Here is a 21,667-nt window from a genome sequence, read left to right on the forward strand (position 1 = left end):
TTTTTGCTTTATTTAATTATCTTCCCAACTTCCATGTAGCCTAAGTAATATTTTTGATCATTCAAACAATATCATAAAATGTGTTGAAAAGTCTACGTTTGCTGTTTTATCCAATTCCTTTATTAACATTCTGTTAAAACCACATAACATGTAAGAAAAAAGAATTTCAAAGCAACACTGTCAAATTTCGCATTTTTTTAATTATATTTTTTTGTTAAAGCGACGTCTAAAATATTGCAATAATCAACAAAAATGATAAACTAATACAATGTATCAATAAAAACAGAGATAAACTGCAAAAATAAGCAATTACAAGGTAGGAGTCAAAATGACTCCATTCGGTAGTTCTAGGGGGGGGTGTCAAGTCCGGTATTCCTAGTGTTAAATTATGTAAAAAAACTTAGGCTGGACTGAATCACATAACACACTCAAAAAAGATAAAAAACACTAACAGTTAGTACTGAATTTTCGGTGGCATATTACCACCTTCCTCAGAGTTAGGTAGGAGACTGATTTTTACGTTATTTACCTCATCGCAGAACATTTCAAAATGTCAATTATTATATTATTATGTATTTGCATCCTGCCGTATATGCAACACACTAATTCACTGTTGTATCGCGGCGCAGTCTGGCGTACAGGAAAATAAAAAGTCAAAGCGGCGACCCACAGTGGTCCCAAATCGAAAAAAGCTGGCCAAAAGTCATTTTTTCGACTTTTTACGAGGAAGTTTTGAATTATATATTCGGATTCTACAGCATATGGTCTATAATATTTCGTACCTGATAGGTCTGTTTGATTATTATGTTGACCTGTGTAACCCGTCAAACATGGGCATGTTCAGCCTAAAACGCCCGAGGCGTAGAAATAGTCGATTTTAGGGTAAATCAACTTAATAAATTTCTATTTTAATTTCAAGCGATTCATTTGTCAATTTTAATACGGTAATTTTTCATATTTTTTTACAATATTATAGTATTTTTTTATTCGTTTCAGAATTTTTTATAACAATATTTAATTATTTATATAGTTAGCTATTTTGGAGCCTATTTTTAGTCAAATGTGTCGATATAGTTTTGTGCCCCTCCGTGCCCCTCGAAGATTTCTATGCTGAATCCGTAGGAAGAGTATATACAACAAGATGGAGAAAAAAAATCTTACCTATACTTGCCTATCCGACATCTAGAGGGTTTTAAGTTGAGCGGTGCACCGCTCCGCTGAGGGCGGCTGGCCGGCGGGAGACAGTGGCATTATCGCTCAAATATTCCTGTATCGGTGGTCAAACATGCATGGTGTATACTTAGCATAATTCTACATCCTGTACGATTACACACATCAAGTTCTTCACGCCTATCGTATGCACATTTCTTGTTTGTGCACTCACCTTCAAATATTCATGAAACCATTGAAGGCCGGTTTTCATGCTCTTAATGAGAAACATTATGAGTGATCAAAAGCGACCACTTGAGTCACTATGCGAGAACCTTACAGTAACCACAAGGTGCTTATCTTTGCAAAACTTTCCTCATATTTTTATAGAGAAGAGATCCCTTACATGCCGTACAGCGTTGTCAGCACGTTATTCCGAAATAAGGAATTGGCGATAAGAGAAATAAATGCTCCCTAATGCCAAGAATTGTTCACAGGATCATTTAAACAGCCCATAGACGTAGATAGGATTGAATTCGGAGGGAAGAATTCGGCTAAATCCACCAATCTTGCATCTTGCAAGTGCGTTTTTTTTTAATAATAATGGAATGAGGATGACGGCCCCCCTCACCAGAGCCATTGCATGGATGTGGTGAATATTTCCCACTCAGTTTTACTTAATATTTTCTTAGTGAAAAAGAGCTGTGATCCGAACTATGTTAACCCGGCTAACTCGAGAAACTTCTCCTGTCCAGGTTATTAAAGTACTTGGTTTGCCAATGTTTGGCATTCAAATTTCAGGATGCGCCGGAAACTCAGAGGCAAGTCTATATAAGCTTTTATATCATTTATTCATTGTCAACTCATAATTTCCGGTTTATTATTGGTTAATAATAGACAACTTTTAGAAATCACTTTCATCCTTTCAGCCGTAAATACACCTGTTAAATTTGAATTATGGGTGCCGCAAATTATTTCGTACCTTGCGGTGTAGAATAAAAATACAGAGAGAAAAGAATATTCATAAGCGAAGAAGAAGGAATATGTTGCGGAGTACTTGAAAACAAGATTTCGACTAAATGAAATCAAGCACGCAAAAAATATTCTAACGCGTTTTGCGCGAAGAATGTTTTCTCGAAATACCTAAGAAAGTGGAATCAAAGCTCGAGGACAGATGAGCATTTCAAAGAGACGTTCAAAAGCTGGTTGCAGAAGGAAATGAAATTCCCTCCAGAAGTATATCAATATCTCCCTATCGCATCTAGTGAGTGCAAATGAATACCGTGTATGCGCAGTCGGCGAATATATGCAGTATATAGAAATAATGAGTCATTAATCTCAATCATCGTATTTTTAAAGGTGGAGTTTTAATCCAGGATTTCATTTCAGACAAGATGAAATTACGTGTAAATATAAAATTATAATCAATAAGTAAGAAATATTGGACCCGTTTCCATAGTCTTGAAAAATCTACGAACAAATGCTTTATGTGTATGAAATGTAATTACTAATGTGATTTGCAATTTTCACGACAGGTATCTTTGAAAGACTTGTCTTTAGACTTAGTGATATAAAAATCTCTATCCTGCGGCTATGAGATACATAATGAAGCCTTCAGCCAGTATTGCATTGAAATAGCTGAGCTTTACATCGATTATGGTTGGTATTATATGCTGCTCATGGTACATAAAGTGCTGATACATGGAACAGCAATTTCCAAAAAATCCTTTCTTACAATTGAAGTTTTAACGGAGGAAGCATTGGAGGCCAGGAACATAGACATGAGGAAATTCCGAGGGCAACGTACAAGAAAATCCTCAATAATGTTAAATTATGAAGATATCTTTCGAAGGCTCCTTTAAATAACTGAATCATACACTTTAATTACATCAGGAGTTACAAAAAACGAAGTCAGTCTATCAGGTGAGGTGAAAATTTGCTAATTTTAAGTGACATGCAGAGCGACAATGAGTCCGATGGAGTGACATCAGACGACTATTCTTTTAAAATTCATTTTTTGTGATACATGAAAGCGATTATATTGCAATTAGAACATTATTTTCCTCAATGTCCTTAATATCAGTCATTTTATTTCATCTAGTGTGACTTATCAAATACATGGAATCCAAAAATGAGTGAGTGTATTTTTTTCCGATTTTGGTATCTCACCAACTATGCTGATGGTCGCGGGTTCGAATCTCACCAATTTCATGTCGTAAATTCTATATTGGGTTTTAACAACAATTTGTACATCTTGTCTTAAAATTATACTATTTTAAGCTCTCCATGAACACCAAGTTATCGCCAATCGCAATGACATCTATATCGAGATTTTATAAAAATTGTTTAAATAATAACAGCTCAAAAAAATGCTAAAATGAAGAGATATCGTAAAAATAATGCCAAAATCAGATTCAGACGATCAAAATCAGTAAGGGACATCCACTTCTGTTGCTATTTGAGGTAAAATTACGACGTTATTAATTTTGGCCAGCTTTTTTCGATTTGGGACCATTGTGCGACCCCTTTTGTTTGGTGCAGGCCGGCCAAATCGCATTAAAGGAAAAAAAATAATACTGGCAATGGATAAAGCAAAAATTCCGCACTTTCAAGGTATGTATCACGGGATCAGTAAGTTAAGGAAACGGAATAGTTTGGTTTCAAAGAGAGAAGAAATTGTAACATAAAGTACTTTCTCTGTACTCTTTCTCTTGCAAAAATACACAAAATATAAGAATACATTACAGACATGAGAGTTTGGTACCGCTAGAATTATTAATGGCGTCTGTTACTGGATAATGGCATGCAATTCACAAAACTTCTTTAAAGATAATACTACAAGTAACAATGTTGTTTAATATTGACGTCGTGTATTGTACGTCTTTAGTGTCCGTTCCTCTTGCCAATCTAAAATTAAATTAGCTTCATTACCTAGATCTTTGAAAACTGGTACTATCGACAGTCAAAAGTACATTGTAAGAGTACAGGAGGCCATTCTAGACCAGAATGTACGTACAATGTTGAAATCCTTAGTTTTCGAAGATTGGCATACTTTATACGCCACCGTGCCCGCTCGAGGGACAAATAAACTAATAACAAAGGACGTTTATTCTTCTTTAGGTGTTTATGGAATTAGGAATGGATCCTAAACAATCAACCTCTGGTGTGAGTCGAAAGATGAGTGCAATAATTAAGGAGGATGAAATGGAAGAAGCTTTGATAGAGGAAAGTGAAAGTGACTCACAGTCGGAAAATTCTGAGGAGTATATTCTCGAGGAGGAGGAGGTCATCAGAAATATCTATCCGACGAAGAATTGGATGATGAAGAGCTATCAAATACCCTAAGTGAGGAGGATGAGGGTATTGTTTGGTTCGTGGATCAGCAAAAAACAAGCGGTGATATTACTTTTATTGGCAATGCTGGAGTAAAGGTTCCCAACCCTGGAAACAATCCCTTTGCCTATTTTACTCTTATTGCGGAGGATTTGATGCTCCATTTTATTGTAAGAGAAACGAATACTGATGCAAAGGAAAAATTGAGGACGAAGTGGGTTCATGTGAGCATGGAAGAATTCCACACATTTTTAGGGGTAACAGAAGGGAATTGCGAAACTTCCGAAAATCGCTCAGTATTGGAGCAAAAAAGATCATTACGATTTCCGTTTTTCCTAAAGCTATGTCTGGGGATAGATTTTTGGTTATACTGCGGGCTCTCCATTTTGGTAGAAGTCCTCTTCTTAGTGAGCAAAAACCAGAAGATCCTCTTTATATGGTGAGGAATATTGTTGAGACTTTTTGCAATAACATGAAAAACTTTATTGTCCAAAAAAAGAACAGCCTGGACGAGTCAATGTTTATGTGGAGGGGAAGGCTTTATTTTCGCCAATATATTCAAGGAAGAAGCCACAAATATGGGATCAAAATTTATATGCTGTCGGAGCCATGTGGTCTTGGCTTGGGGTTGGAGCACTGGAAAAGTGCCAAGCGTGTGCTACGATATTTAAAGGGTTCATTGAATCATGCCCTAGTGTTCAAGAAAACAGGTGAAAGTTTTGTTGGTTTTGTGGATGCGGACTGGGCTGGTGATAAGTGTGACCGAAAATCCTGCACAGGGTTTGCCTTTAAATTGGCAGGTGCTGCTGTTTCATGGGAGAGCCGAAAAAAAGGACTGTTGCCCTGTCAAGCACAGAGGCAGAATGCATGGCTCTCTCCGAAGAAGCAAAAGTGTATGTTCCTTCACAGCCTGTATAAAAGTATTATGTGGGAAGAGAGAACAGTTGTGCTGTTCAATGACAACCAGTCGGCCCAAAACTTGTGTATGAATCAGATGTTTCATAGTAGAACGAAACACATTGACTTTCGTCATCATTTTGTGAGAGAAGCTGCCAAATCAAATGTTGTTAGATTGAATTACTTAAATACCCAGGATATATTGCAGCAGACATCTTAACAAAGCCATTGACCAAACAGAAACATGAAAAAAGTAGGTCAGAAAATGGGGCTTATGGAAATATAACTTAAGGGGTGGTGTTAAATTGTATAGTTAATCTACATTTCTGTTGTTTTCTGCTGGTAAATTTCATGTGTATTTTGTTTTTTTGTCTTATGCATGTGGCGAACTCTTTCATGTATTCGTGCACACTAACTGTACTGTGTATGTCTTCCATGATGCGATGGTGGGATTAAAGGTGCGTGTGCAAGTATCTGCAAATATCTTATTTCTACAATGAAAACCTTGCCCGAACAATCCATATTGCAACAGCCCTCCTGCACTTTGTTAGAAAAAAATTGTCATAATTTAATCTGATGTACCATATGGGACACTGACTTCAAACCAAAAGAAAAAACAAACTTTAAGCCAAACGAATTTTATTTGATCTGAATGGAGCATGATATGCAATATTGGATAAAGCTTCACAACAGTTTGCTGCACAAATAAAAAAAATCTTGTTTAATCATGCCATATTCAAGAAAATGCTATTCCACCAAATATGCCTTGAATTGCTTTGTAACAGAATATAGTATGATACCACTTAAGAAAAAAAGTGAAATATACAAAAATTAGGCATTCATTTACAACTGCATGACAATTGAATTGCTTATTGCAAAAAATAAACATATTGTTTCCTTACAGTGTCACTCACCGGCATTAAAAAAGAGGAATGCAAAGAAAAATAATGCAAAAGAATGGAAAACCGGAAATACCTTCAGTGAGGATATCTTGCCATTCATCTACAGAGATAACCCAACAAATACGAAAGGGAATAATATAGAGATGCATAGTTTTCCTCAAAGGCATGCATTCATTATCCTAGATTATCATTCACGAATAATAATCATAAAGTAATTAACATGTAAAATATGTACCTCAAGATATGATTACAAAATCTTTTTTTAACTATCCAGATATAATTAGACTATTTCAGATGAGATAATGAATTAATTATGTTCTACTCATACATAAAACATAATAAAAGTTACAAAATCTGAATGGTTTATCTCACTGTACCAACTGACATGGTGTACCAAAGGTATAATTTTTATCAATCCAGAAATATCTTGCAAAAATTTATTATTATGAGCACGAAGTAAATAATTATATTCTACTCATACATAAAACATAATAAAAGTTACAAAATCTGAATGGCTTATCTCGCTGTACCAACTGACATGGTGTACCAAAGGTATAATTAATTTTAAATACAGAAATATCTTGCAAAAATCAATTATTATGAGCACGAAGTAAACATCTTGTAAGCACCATACTCCCAACAAAATATATTTTCTTTAGGAAAAAACTTTACATCATTGGAACCAAATTTCTGTTACCCCCAGGCTGCAGAGTGAAGATTGATATCATTCAGCACACAAAATTACGGAAACAAATGGTTAAGAAATACTAATGCCGAAAATAAAAAATGTAAATCCTAAAAATAAAAAAAACCAAATCCATTGTTCTAGTGAGAGATTTGACCAATAAACAGTCATTTTTAACAATAGGCCCTACAATTACAATAAATCCCAAAGAATGACGCCATCATAAAGGCATGAAATAGAAATAGCTTAATTTCATATCCAGAGAACAGGTAAAATATTAAACCATTATATTCTATTTACTCCTTGAAAACCAAGTCAGCATTCGGGCGGATTAGGAGATATTTACTGTTGCTAATAAAGTCGCAAATGCCTTCCAGTCAACTGCATACTAAAAAGGATATGTGAATGTTGAAATATATACGTGCATAAATTGAGGCAATTATCTCCCCTTTCACCATTGAAAATTTCAGAACGACCAAATAGAATAGAAATGTACTAAGGCCACAGACATATAGGAAAATGAATTTAAGAACTATTTTAAATTACTTAATTACGACATTTCTTAAATATCTTCCAACATATAAAAAGTGAAACAAAAATCTCATCTAAACCGTTAAGTATGACTGAAGATTGCAAAATTAAATTCTACATCTCATTTGAATTATACACCATATCTTTGAAATAAGTAATCTTTGACGAACATACTGCACTGCAAAATATTATGACCACATCATTATAGTTGCAAAATCTAGGGGAAAAGTCTTTCAAGAGCACGGGTCAAATAAGGCCAGAGCAATGAACCAAAACAAACCAATGTTCACGAAAGGGCAACACAGACATGAGTGCGTCCGGCAAAATATAATTCTAGCAATAAGAAGAGAGCAGCAAATATTGCAAATAGATTTATGTGTACGATGTCTTTCAGCTAAATAAAGTGTGGGATTACATTGCTAAGCCAAAATGGTACGTTGCTTCCAAAGATTTCTAGCGTACATGAGATCTAAAGTGAAATATTATCAAAAATACAAATAACCCTACAGATGAACTAAGAAAAGACTGATTAAATTATGTGTCCACAAAATTATAACAACATGCACCTCAAAATTCGATTGCCAACCTAATTAAAAAGTGCCATGTACCTAACAAGAAATCAATGAAAATTACTGCGTGTAAACACTGCAATGATTGCACGAAACAATAGTGTTTAAGTTAACCAAACAAAAACATATGAGACTATAAAAATAATTGAATATAAACATAATTTTCTTCTCTATGACCGACTCCATCACAATCTCCGACGTATGTGAGGCCAAATTCATCTCTGAAACAAAAAATATAAATTAATGGAGGCCTCCATGAAAAAATTATGCAATCACAACCAAAATTCAAAGTTATCATTACATAGTGAGATAAAAGTATTAACCCCATTAAAAAAATGCAATGGCAATAATTATAACCATATTTTATTTTATAAGTGAAAAATATTGGAAGACTTTCACGGTTTGTATTTCACTTGTACATCACTAGATTGATAAATCATGGATTTGAATATAGACAATCTTCAACTTCCTTGCATTATATTAACTTAAAACTTCAAAAGATTAGATTAGAGTTTGATGGTTTTGAATAGTCACCATCTTTAACTTATGAAATGTATGAGCATATTACAGCTAAAAAATATGTCAGCTTCAAATAATGATTTCAATGTTTTCATGAAGACCATTAAGTAAAAGAAAAAAGTGTGAGAAATAGATATAAGACCCACCTTTGCCTTGGATAGCAGAGTTCCAATCACATTGTTAGAATACAGAGAGAAGAGGAGGGAGTAATCTTGCTGCAGTCTAGCTCTTCCGTTTGTGGATCCATCAGAAGCAATAATCCAAGGTACAGCTGCGGCCAGCCAACATACCTTTGCCTTCAGTGTCTTACCATTCAATGCGTAATTGATACTCCCATGTAATCCCTCTCCCCTCCTCCTCCTCTCCTCCAACTCCTCTACAGCCCTCATCCACTCCCGCTCTCCTTCCGGATCTCCCTTTCGATAAGGCCTCCCCTCATAATCAAAAACTAATTGCAGAGATAATTGTGAGAGGGCACAACCTAACTCAGCACATACGAATTCCTCTCTATTACCAGAACAAACCTTTGCACCCAAATATACAGTCTCACTCTCAAAATCACAAAATGCATACAAATCACTTCCATTCCACTGAGTCCCATCAAAATCCACAACCTTCTCCTTCATCCTTTCAATGTCATCAGATTCAAAATCCACCATCACCTTCATCAGATCATCTCCACTTAAAAACTTAATAATACAAGCAGTACATTCATCTTCGTCATACAATTTCTCATACAATCTACGCATTTCATCAACTCCATCTCCATACACTATCCTAGTCTTTCGCATCATGGCGTCTATGCACTCCTGCCTTGATCTAGCCGGATCAGATGTAGGTTGACTTAAAGATGCCTCCTCAATAAAACCACACTTGATTGATGTCACGTCCTCCGCTGTAGACGTCACCGCCTCTTCTAAACAACGCAACAGTGCATCGCGTCCACACACTTGCGCTTTCAGTTCCTCCAACGATGAGCTCAGCTGTCGCACAAGAGATTTCATCTCTCGCCTCAATGAGTCCATAGAGGACTTGAGAGATGCAATATTACATTCTGGGCTAGCCACGGGTGTCACATGATCAGTGCTCCAACTCGAAGATGCTTGCAGACGACGCAAAATAACTTGGTCTCTCCTGTGAACCAACGTCACCAAATTCCAAACTTTTGAGCGTTCTACATCATCAGGGAACTGCCGCACCATCTCCTCAGCCGAAGACAATGCACTCTGTTCACTGTCATCTGTAATGTCTGTATTGGCCCCTCTTGCCAATAACTCCTGCACCCAATCAGCCTTTCCAAGTCCCACACCAACATGCAAGAGTGTTTTCCCCTTTATCATTCTTCTATCCACATCTTCCAACATGTCCAGTAGCTCTTTATGCTGGAGCAATGAGCCAGTCAGCAATCCAGCAATGAGCCTCTCCTCAACAAATTGCTCTGCACCGCTAGCAGAAATGTTTCTCGCCATTATTGAGAAAAAAAGGAATAATTTATTTGAGCGGGTGTTGGATTCAGCAGAAGTTGGCTGTATGAAGCAGGCATGGTGACAATGGTCAGCAAGGAGTAACACACGATCTCAGCATTGGTTCAAAAAGAATAAATAATGGCTGCAATGAGAAAGAAGAAACATCAAATTACTTTCTTATAATTTGTCAACAGCAGTGTGGGGACATGACTACTAGCATGAGCTTGACTCAAGAAAAAAATATATCACTTACTATGCCACCCAGAATAAAAAGGAAACTCCTCAGGAACATTTTTGAAATTCAATCACTCACAACCATCGTTTTTATGAGAAAATAATTCCGCTGGAGACCAATACAGATGTAACTATGCTAAAAATGTTGGAACAGTTTTCTACCAAGCAGGAGTACCCATCGTTTACTACGGAACCAATAATAATGAGGGAAGTGAGGTTAGAATGAAAATAGAGATTATATGCTCGAAAATCTACGGTGTGACATGATAAGATTGAAAAATAGGCTGCTGAAAAAGAGGAAAACAGAAAAAAAAAGAAATTGGAATAATAGAAGAAATTCAACAGATGCAGGTGCTACATGGTGGAAGTTTGAAATATTTTAATTGAAGATGGTAACACTTTTCCACAATATTTCATGTACAATTCTTGTACCAGATGATGACTCTGTGAGGCGAAACGCCTCATATGCATTGAAATGTTGTGGAAAAGTGCTACCCACTTGTATTCATATAGAATAAATATTGCTGAGTAATGACTAAACAGCGGATGGCGGCATGGGTGGAAATGCATCATAAAATTATCATTATTTGCTACGTTACTTTCTGGAGGGCAATTCAAGTGTAGTATTTTGTCCATTAAATGAAACGCAGTCTTATTCCCCTTGGTGCCATTCATTGAAAGCATGCTTATGCCAGGTTTTCCTCTTCACTTCCTTATCTCCTTTAAGAAATGCAAGTCTTTGCTCTCAATTGTCTTCCCCATACACACCGTCACTTATATTATGTTACTTTACTTAACCATGGGACTACCGAATCGACTGCGTAACCTTGAAATATGTTGAAAATGGACAAAAGCTCCTTTTAAAAGATGCCATCTGACATGCACAATTGGTGATTCTCTTATTTCAATCTATCCATCATTCCATTTTTACGCTAAAGTGAAAACGTGGCTAGGATGGAAGCATTTTCAAACAGGTGATGAGCTTTAGGAAAAAGCCAAAATTAATGTAAGTAATTGGTGGCAACATCCTAAAAAGAAGGTATAGTAAATCCTGTCTAGAGGCACGACCAATTCCTCAATTGCCGAGGCGATTACGTCGAAAGGACACCACAAGTGTGCTCAACGTTTAGAATGGAATAATTATTAATCAATCACTTCCCTTCTCTTCATGACCCATCAGAGGTTGAAGAAAAACAATCCTCGTACATCAATAAATTTCATAATCTGTGTAATTCCCACTTTTCGCAGTACTTTTTCATACGAAATTGCTATTTTTCATGAAATTTTATCTAGTTTTAAGAAGCAGAATGGTGTCAAAAAACATTTCTGAGCATGGGATTCCTTAAATATTCAAATGGAGGGCCCCCCGAGAAGATAGGCCCCACTTGAGCCCCAGCCGAGGGCCCCAATCACCCCGCACCGCCCCTGCTTATCTTCCTTGTATACTCCTCCCGTCCACATCTTATCTCCCCCTGATATCCCAATAATCTGTATTGGAAATTCCTCATCACCAGTGTCTTGGTGTACATGAATTGAACCAAAAATGGATCATACGGATAACATTGTTGGAAATTTCAGTTACCTGGTTTTCATGGCATAAATTATGATTCAAATTCTTCACGCTCGTGGCCCTGCTAACATACACCATCTCGTCCAGTTTCTTCAGTAAAAAAGAAGTCTACACAGATGTTAGAGGCGGCCTAATATTGTATTTATTATATTGGAGCAAAACTTTACTATCTTTCACTCATTACACGTTGAATATTTTTACTAGAAAATTAGATAGAAAAGAACGATTCTGTCTCCTATTAAAGACCAAAATTTCTTTAGTTTCACAATGCTCAGACAACGTGAGTACAGTCCTGATTTTGGGGATGGGTACAGGTGCACATTCCCACCTGATTCTTTAAAAATAGACTAGAATTTTAATATGGTTATAATTGCGTTTGTTTTGGTTTGTGTATCAATCACAAAATATGATATTTAAAACATTGCTATTGAAATTAATATAATACTTATTACTTTAATTCTGTATGTTGCTCATTATCCCAAATATACGAAAGCACTGGCGTTCACAGGTAGGTTATTAATTTAACTGTGATTTAAATGAATATATAGCAAGCACTATCTCCCCATAGACATTCTCTTATCTCCTACAAAATAAACTCAAATGTCTCTGGAAGCATCCTTTACGCACAGAAGGCCACAAAAAATTGTTAAAAAGGACATATAGTACTACATGGAAAAGTTTTATGTGCATATTACGACCATCAAATCATGCCAAAAATTATAATCTGAAGAAAAGAAGGATATAAAAAAATTGGAATGGATGAATGTTTTATAACAGTCCTCAGCCATAATTAGTAAATATATTACAAGCGTATAAACCGTAGAGTACCCACTTTTTACTTTACTAAGATAATGAGTTTATTTAAGATGAGGTATGCAGGGGTAGGTGTGAGAGATGTAGTCCCAAGTTCCTTGTTTTACTTTGTGGAACCACAACATTCGAAATGAAGTTTATTCAAATTATATTCGACCATAACCATTAATATTCTAAGAACCATCTCCTCAATCTCATAATACAGCTATCACGCCCTTATCCATTCTGCCATTTTGACTTTGCTCTTGACCGCTCCGAAAAGAAATTCTCGTAGCCAACGTATCACCTGTGGACCAGTGCTCTGGAGTACTTCCGTGGAGAGTGCAGTGTAGCATTCTTTGAACCATTCCCAATGGTATCGGAGATGTCTAAATAGTCTTATCCACTTTCAGAATTATACTCTATCACCTCACCATGAAGAGTAGCTCACTGAAGGTCGTATCTTTAACTTTCAAACTGAGCGTAATTTTCTCAGAGTATTTAGGATTGTGATAATTGCATAAAATGAAAGAACTTCAGGTGTCAAACTTGCAAGACTTTTCCGTGTTCAGCCAGACTTTGAAATTGAAGTTAATCCATTTTTGAGATTTAATTATTTCAGTTGGTGCTGTTTGGTTTTGGTTGCAAGGAAAATTTTGTTCTGCTTCTCTGAAGAAATGAAATAGTAAAATTGGGAATTATGCCTTTTCAGGACGTACCTACTTTATCTTTATTTTATTTTTCTAACCTATTTTCTCAGGAAATATTTGCAGAATAATTAAATACATTTTATGCACAAATTATCAGTGAGACAGCACCTTCAACATTTTCTCCATTTTTACAGTAACATATTACCTTTCTATAACATTTAAAGTAACACCCATTGTTTTAAAAATGATATGGTGGATATTCTTGATAGCAAGATGAGAGTATATTATAGATTTTAACAGCATATTATACAAAAGCCAAGAATAATCAGATCATAAGAACTGACTAATGCTAACCTCTGATTGAGGCAGTTAAAAAGTTATTTCGTACATATCATTTTGCGATAGCACTACGTCTCGTGGAATAGAAATTGGTGGATTACATTTGAAATAAATTTTTGGAACAATGTTCTGCAACTGTGGAATAAGTAATAGGTACACTGTTGTGGAAAACTTTTTTCGGATATAACAAAAGAAATACTTGCTGTCCACCCTTAACGTGCATGATGTTTAAACTCTGTTGGTCGATTGTATAAGATGAAATGTTTCAATTGATGGCATGCTCAATTAAAGTAAGGCAATCATGCAGTAATGGATAATTCAAAGAAAAGCATGGAGTAAATGTATTGGAAATAGAAATTGTTTCATCGTGGAACATCTTATGAAGAGGAATTGTAAAGGGCACCCAAAAATCTTATCAAAGAACAGAAACGCAGTTATGGCTTCAGTCTTTGCATCTCCATCAGGATCCATCCACCATCGCACACTTTTATTGGACATTTCCAGTCCTGTGTTACAACACACTTTAAAAATTCTAAACTTGAAGCCTTATAAAGTGAGAGTGGTGCAGGAGCTTTGTGAAGGAGATCATGGCTATCGAAAGCATTTCAGCAACTGGATGAGTGACAAGCTTAATGAAAACCCTATGTTCGCATTTCAGGTTAATATCTCATTCATTCTGTTGTTTTATGTTATTTTCCTTTGCTCTTTATGTCTTTTGATAATATTATATCAACTTGTTTGATGTATCTAAATTAAAAATGAAAATCATCCACCGCTTTTATGTTTCAGCTTATGCTTTCGGACGAAGCAATATTTTTTAAATGGTGCTGTGTCTTAAACCCACGCGCGATATTGGGCGACATGTAATCCCAAGGAACGGCATGAGCAGTCGTTAAACAGAAATGGTGTAATGGTGTTCATGGCCATTTAAGCTGGCCATGTTTTTGGGACATACTTTTTCGAAAAGAACGTGAGGACAAACACTATGCTGGAGGAAAGCCTATCCCGGGATATGGAGCGTGAAAACTTTGGAAATACAGAGTAAGTGTGGTTGCAGCAGGATGGAGCTCCTGCACACAGGTCTAAGGCAGCCTCAACGTGCTGAAAGAGAAGTTTGGAAATCGGCTGGTGTCCATGGGGACAGAAGTTGAGTGGCCACCAAGAAACCTCAACCTCACTTCGTGCGATTTCTTTTTATGGGGATTTTTAAAGCAGTTAGTGTATAAAAAAACATTTATTAATGTTGAAGAATTAAAAAAAGAGAGAATAAGATGTGCACAGTTTATTACCCCAATTATGCTTGAGGACATTTTTACTGGATCAATTGTCAAGTGGATTAAATTATGCCAGGCAGGGGAGGGAGGGCACATTGAATAATGGGTGCTTTATATTTATTATTATTTATAAATATGACTTTGACTTTCTCATCAATTTAAACCAAAATTTTACTTTCATTTTAATGCACAGTTAAGTTTGAAATTGGCTCAACTCAACCCAACATCCCCTTCTTAATCACTAATTTAGTAATATTGAAATGGGAATGGCACCACCCTTTACAACACATTTTAAACCTTTAATTTAGCATGGTGTTCACCGCTCCATTGTCTTGGGGCATCCATGAAAACCTTCCAGCTAGGATTTTTCCTGGATATTTTTGTGCAAACCTCAGTGAATGTTGGCCACCTTATGACCTCAGGAGGGTAACGACTTAACAAAATGGGCACTATTCACTCACTTGGTCACCATTTGGTAGGGGACATTGGTTTCGTTGGTATATCAAAGCATGCCTTCATGATCTTTGACTCCCATTATAACCTATGGAGGTCAAAAAATCAACAATACTGATAAATGAACTGCAAAACTGTCGTAAGCACCCTTAAAAACCCATGGTTCGACACGCTGGTTGTCACGATGGCCCGACGTTTACCTCTAAGACCCTTGACCCCCATTGTAAACTCCTAAGGTCAAACTATCAACAATACTGATAAACGAACTGCAAAAATGACTAAAGCATCCTTATGTCCTTGACTGTGACCTTACCGGGTCAACAGTTGACTTTTCGTGAACGAAATTGTTATTTTCGGTTTCCTCGTATCCGAAAACCTAAGAATTGACCTTCTGATCAATGAAATTCTCACTTTTTTCTATCTCGATTTTTTTAACATTGAAACCCCAAAAGGTTAATTCAAAATTTTGGTTTGGGCCAACATTGTGAGGTCAAATGATCAAAATTCTAAAAATTTGCTTGCATTCAACAAAACATAGAACCTTTCCCCACAAGTATGCCAATTTTCACGAATATTTGCTGGAGTGGGAGTTACTAAAATTAAAGGTCAAAGATGACGCACCACCATTGGGACAGTCTGTACAATAACGCAAATCCAGGAAGCAAGAGGTATAGATCAAAATTCCTGCGAAAATTTTTGAGGGAGTTGGTAGTCATTTATAAGGAGAAGATCAGAAATAAAATGATCTCAAATGAGCTGAAAAGAAAGACAGCTTATTTGCTGATTTATCAACACGTGAAAGTGCTACGGAGAAAAGAAAAGAAACAAGTGGTAGATGTATCATTTGTCTGCAGAATAAAGACATTAAAACAAAATTGTTGAGTTGCTCATGCAATAATTGGATGTGCATGAGTAATATGATTTGTATTTCCAAGGACTGTAAGAAAAATTCTAAGGATCAGTGACGAGGAAAATAAAGTGTAAAATATCAATATGTGTTTATCTTCATTAGGAACCTAGACTACGAAACTTTGATAAGTTACGGAAATATGAGTCAGCACGCAGTAGAAAAGGACTACCGTGCTAATGCCACGATAACATTATTCACTGTGCATATTTAAGATTCCGAGGAAGTAATTTTCGTAGGAGACAGATGAGGATTAGGCTACAAATTTTGGTGGGAACACCACCCCCAAGTATAGTCTCAGGATAATCCAAGTATTATCAGGTACGTATTAGAAGTGTGAACAAAATTTCTCAGATGGAAAACCGAGTCACAGTGGTCATTGTTTCAGACATGTCAACACTACAACCGAGCATCGCTTTTCTGGGCAATTGTGAGTCACCTCTGCCGTGAGGATGACATTCTCCCTTCACATTAAAACAGCAAGTAAAAATTGATTCAAATCATAATTTTTACTTTCAGATTATTAAATGCTAAACTCAAACTTAAATTTTTCCCTTCTTTTAGATTCCTTCCCTTCTATTAGATTCACTATAAAATCTAATTCCATTTGTACATCTTTATTGTATTGCATTTGGGCACTGCTAATAACCATAATTAAATTGTTTACTCTTTTATGCCATGACTTATTGTAGATTCAATAATGCTATACTTAAAAATACATTAATCTTAGCAATTTTTTCAAATAAAATGTTGTCAAACACATTTTTTTAAATGTTCTACGTGGTGTCAGGAGCACCCCACTTGAGTAATCTCGATCGGGAATCTCGCGTGAGTAACGCCAGGTTATTAACGTTATAATGAGCTAAAACTAAAACCAGACGGAACTGCCTGTGATAACTCAAAGAATATAGAATTCAAGATATTTGTTTCATTCAATTCAAACATCAAATTTGCGGGTTATATTTGCAAATATTAATCAATTCATGTATTTTGTTGAATGCTGAACATTTTTCACTGCTCTATCGAGAATTGTAAAGGTCCTTTCATGACATTTAATATTATTCATTAAAAACTTTAATGTTCCATTAAGTTTTGATCTCTAATTGAATTGCTTTTTCGTAAATTTTGCACGTAATACTTTGATGCTGTCACTAAGCATTATACTTTGCCCTTTGTGGCAAGTGATCCATCAAATACAAGATTAAGTTACTTTTTCTATTGCAAGAATCTGTTGAGCCCACAGATACAAGCATTTTGCTAAATTTTTCATTCTCGATGATATGCACTTGAAACTATTAAGGCCGGGCTACATAGTACATCAACACGAACAAGTTAATATCTGCTTGCCTGAATGATTTCACAGGGCTTACAATGAAAAAAGAATCAATCAAACTGAAGAAATTTCCACACAAAATTTTTCAGACAACATTCTGCGTCCAAAATATGACAAATATATCTGAAATCATTGAATTTGATGAGCTTTTTCAAGCACAGTGGGCATAAGTGGCAGGTTGGCCACTTCCAAAGGCAACCTACGAAAGGAATGAAATCATATGCAAGAGATTTCAGACTTGTCATGGAAAGCATGCCCATAGAATGGAATAAAACAATAACTAAGGAAATCAATAAAATGTAACCCCTCACTTACTCCGAAGTAGACAAAATCATACAAGGCATACTCTACAGTTATCTGGCCTGTCACATTTGAAGTGAATATGTTGTAATAATAATCACTTTCTTCACACTAAATCTGCACAGGGGTACCCTCAGAATGGGGAATTCTACTGAAAATGAATGATTATGCGATAAAAAATATCCTTCGTGCTGTACATTAAAGTGAAAGCAGTTCTTACTTAATCTACGTATTTTTTGTAGAATTTCACTTTGAAAATTATACATTAATCTTGCACTCAAAATGTCCCATTGCCATGTTGGCTGAGCGCGTCATCAGAGGCCAGTAAACAATAGGTTTAAGTGGTGCCAGTAGACTATTTATCCATGTTTTAGAAAAACCTATGTATCTCTCTTTACAATTAATTTTTTATATGTCAATTCCATCATCAGTAATGTGAAATATTTATCCTGAATAATTGATAGGTTTAAAGAATGTAAGCAAACTGGAAGATGCAGCACCATCTTGACAAATAGCGCTTATTACTTTCTCATCCTCCTCATCCACAGCAATTTCCACAGTATAGGCTTATTGTTGTCACTTAATGTTCTGGTGTCACCTTAGCCTCAACAGTGCAAACGTTCAAATTTATTAACACTTGAACCTAACAACCTGCTGAAACACGGTATGTCTCTCTTCCAGACCTTAGGAATGCTCAGTAAATCAGCATAAAATATTATCCGTTGTATTTCTCCGAAACGTTAACAACACATATTCCAATATTGCACCAAGTACACATTAAAAGCAATGAGTAAATGACAGTAGTTAAATGAGACACAAACCAATCTTTAGATTATTAGCAAATGAGATTATTGATTTAATTTATGTTACATTTCAATTTTGCGGCTTCACAACTCTGCACAAAGAAATCTTCATTACTGGAGAAGAAATAAGTTGCCATGAATTAATCTACCTTCAGAATGTTCCCAGGATGCGTCTTTACAAAGTCGGAGTCAACCATTGCACAATACAAGCACCGTAAAATCTTTTGAACAATTCACATGTTTTCACACACCCTTCACGTTCTGAATCAGTATCGTCGTAGATGTTTGTTATCGTCATTACTGTTTTGTTATAGCCACAGAGCGAGTCTGCTTACTCGGATTCTGATATCAAAGGGCATTTTTGTAATAATAGATAATTGTTTAGTTTAGATACCAGACTTCATTTGCGCATTGCACCACTAGAGGTTTACCTATGCAACAGGCTCACAATCGAAAAATGAGGTATTTCCAACGATGAGTGATACATTATTGAGGTGCATTGCATTATTTTAAACATGGATATTTAACATGAACTTTTTTCATTCCACATTAATGAAATTTTTGACTCTTTTTCACATTTAAAGACCATTGATGAAATGTGACCAAGTGGAAGCCATGAAGTATCTCTGGGACTCAGTGATTGCTACATGAACTATCACAAATTGCTTCTTCAACAATGTCATTCACCACCAATACTCAGAACTGCCCACGAAGACAGTCATTAAAATAAAACTGCAAAATATCGCAAAATATATTAGAAAAGAAGACTTTCCCATTCAAGTAGTTCATTGCCATCTGTACACCAGCAATTATTTTTTCATGTACTCCAAATTAAATAAACAAAATTGATATGTAAAAAAACCACATCTCATCAGTAAATAAACTTCAAAAATGGGCGCAAATATGATTCTAGAAATAACCTAAACTTTGAGTGTAACCAATTTAAAAACAAACAATTTTCCATGTACTCAAAATTAATTAAACAAAACTGATCAATAAAATAAAGTACAGCCCATTCTTTAATCCATGAGTCTGATCACAAAAAAACTTATATGTACAAATAATAAGCGTTTCCATAAAGAAGACAAAAAATATATCATGAGAATCAAAATCATCACCTCATATTTTTAACACCTGTTTACACCACACACAAACATATACAAGTTATTGATTGAATGCATGAACGACTTTAGCAGACCAGAATGGAATGTGTACATATGCGTTGACCATAATCAGAACAGGTTCTATTTTCTATTCATGCATTAATCACACAAGTTATGTGGTTACACGGTTATTTTGGCGTTCGTACATTTAGACATTAACCCGCACGTGTTAATGTACCGTATAAACAAATACTATGCCCGTCATGGCAAGTGAGTCATCAAATACACGATTAATTACATTTTCAAGTTATTGCTATAATCTGTTGAAACCACAAATACAAACATTTGGCAAAACTTTTATCCTAGCCCACATGAACTTGGAACTATTAAGGCCGGGCTACACGGTAAGGTAACACGAACAAGTTAATATCTGGTTACGTGAATGATTTCACATTATTTGAAAGTTATACGAGGCTTCCAATGAAATAAAATAAGATGCACTCACCCTGAGGTAATTTCTACACGAAATTTTTCAAAGTTCTCCGTCCGATTTATGACAAATATTTATGATATCATTGAATTCGATGAGCTTTTTCAAGCACAGATGACCTGCATCTCCAACAGCAACCTACGAAATGAATGAAAACATATGCGCAAGAGATTTCAGACTTGCTGTGGAAAACATGCTGATACAACGGAATAAAACAATAACTGAGGAGATCAATAAAATGTAAACCCTCACTTACTTGTAAGTCAACAAAATCGCCTAAGGCATCCTTTACAGTTATCTGGCTTCCTGCAATTGAAAAGAATATGTTGTAACAATAATAATTTTTCTTCATGCAACGTCTGCACGGAGTACCCTCAGAATTCCTTTCTGAAGACTCAGATAAATTCCCAGTGGTAATACTCATGTTTTCACAGCAATAACTCATTTTATCTGTAAAACCAGTTCACTCCTCAAACAAACCATCCACACAGCACTCAGTGATTTACAAATTTCTAATACATTACGTTCATTTCTATGACTTACGATAACGCAAAAACTTGAGAATAATCCAGAAGAAGGGCTTATAAAGCTCACATTGATAAGGACCTCAAAAATAAATCGCATTTCAACAGAAAAGACATCAAATATTTTCCACGAACTCCATGCTCATTGACGCCTTGCTATTAACTGACCATGATAGCAGGGATTAGCTTACATACCGGACTTCATTTGCATATTGCACCGCTAGAGGACTGCGTATGCAGAAGAAGAATCGAAAAATGAAATATTTCCAACAATAAGTGATATATATGCTAGTTTATTACATTATTTGAAAAGTAAAAATATTGTAAACCTTTTTTAATTCTACATTTCAGAATTTTTAACTCTTTCTCATATTTAAAGACTGTAGATGTAATCTGACCTAGCGGACGCCGAAGTTGGGCTTAAATTTTCTTTCCGGACAGGTTGTTGAATAACCTTTAACCAAACATTTTTACACTACAATTAATTGAAAATGTGATGAATTTAAAACGAAATTGTCCTTTATTTTTTGAAATGGAAAAAAAATACTCTTCAAACACGGAGATTTGGCCTGCTCTATAGGTGTGCTACTGGCGGATAAAATGGCAACTAGAAAACATCGGTTCTATACAGAGGTTGATTGTATAGTCATATAATAACAAGTGAACATTGTGGATTAATGTAGGCGTGGATGCTTGTCCAAAGAATTTACAATTGTGTCATAAATTGTTGAAAAATTTCTCAATCCAAGCTATTGAGTCGTGATATATCTTTCCGTCGATTCATCAATTGTTGGATTTTGTGTTCCTTTCGTTTAGCATTCTAAAGTATTATATTTTCACTCAT

General features: G+C 35.6%; 1 protein-coding gene across 2 annotated transcripts; it reads right to left on the reverse strand.

Annotated features, from left to right (window-relative positions):
• Window positions 1–6,001: 6,001 nt before the first annotated feature.
• Window positions 6,002–20,967, reverse strand: LOC124170457. Of its 2 annotated transcripts, XM_046549183.1 has the most exons (5): window positions 20,843–20,967; window positions 20,556–20,605; window positions 20,315–20,437; window positions 8,732–10,193; window positions 6,002–8,287 (listed from the first exon to the last, which is right to left on the reverse strand). In XM_046549183.1, exons 4-5 carry the CDS (start codon window positions 10,052–10,054, stop codon window positions 8,282–8,284), a joined length of 1,329 nt encoding a protein of 442 aa, XP_046405139.1. In that variant the 5' UTR covers window positions 10,055–10,193; window positions 20,315–20,437; window positions 20,556–20,605; window positions 20,843–20,967; the 3' UTR covers window positions 6,002–8,281. The 2 variants fall into 2 exon arrangements, with proteins under 2 accessions (XP_046405139.1, XP_046405138.1); XM_046549182.1 differs by lacking the exon at window positions 20,843–20,967 and having other exon boundaries at window positions 20,556–20,679.
• Between the last annotated feature and the right edge of the window lie 700 nt (window positions 20,968–21,667).

The sequence above is a fragment of the Ischnura elegans genome, chromosome 13 (assembly GCF_921293095.1).
Source record: "Ischnura elegans chromosome 13, ioIscEleg1.1, whole genome shotgun sequence".
Taxonomy (NCBI): domain Eukaryota; kingdom Metazoa; phylum Arthropoda; class Insecta; order Odonata; family Coenagrionidae; genus Ischnura; species Ischnura elegans.

Bases quoted from the DNA above. Each gene is read 5' to 3' on its own strand.
- LOC124170457 (XM_046549183.1), bottom strand. From the start codon at position 10,054: ATGGCGAGAAACATTTCTGCTAGCGGTGCAGAGCAATTTGTTGAGGAG.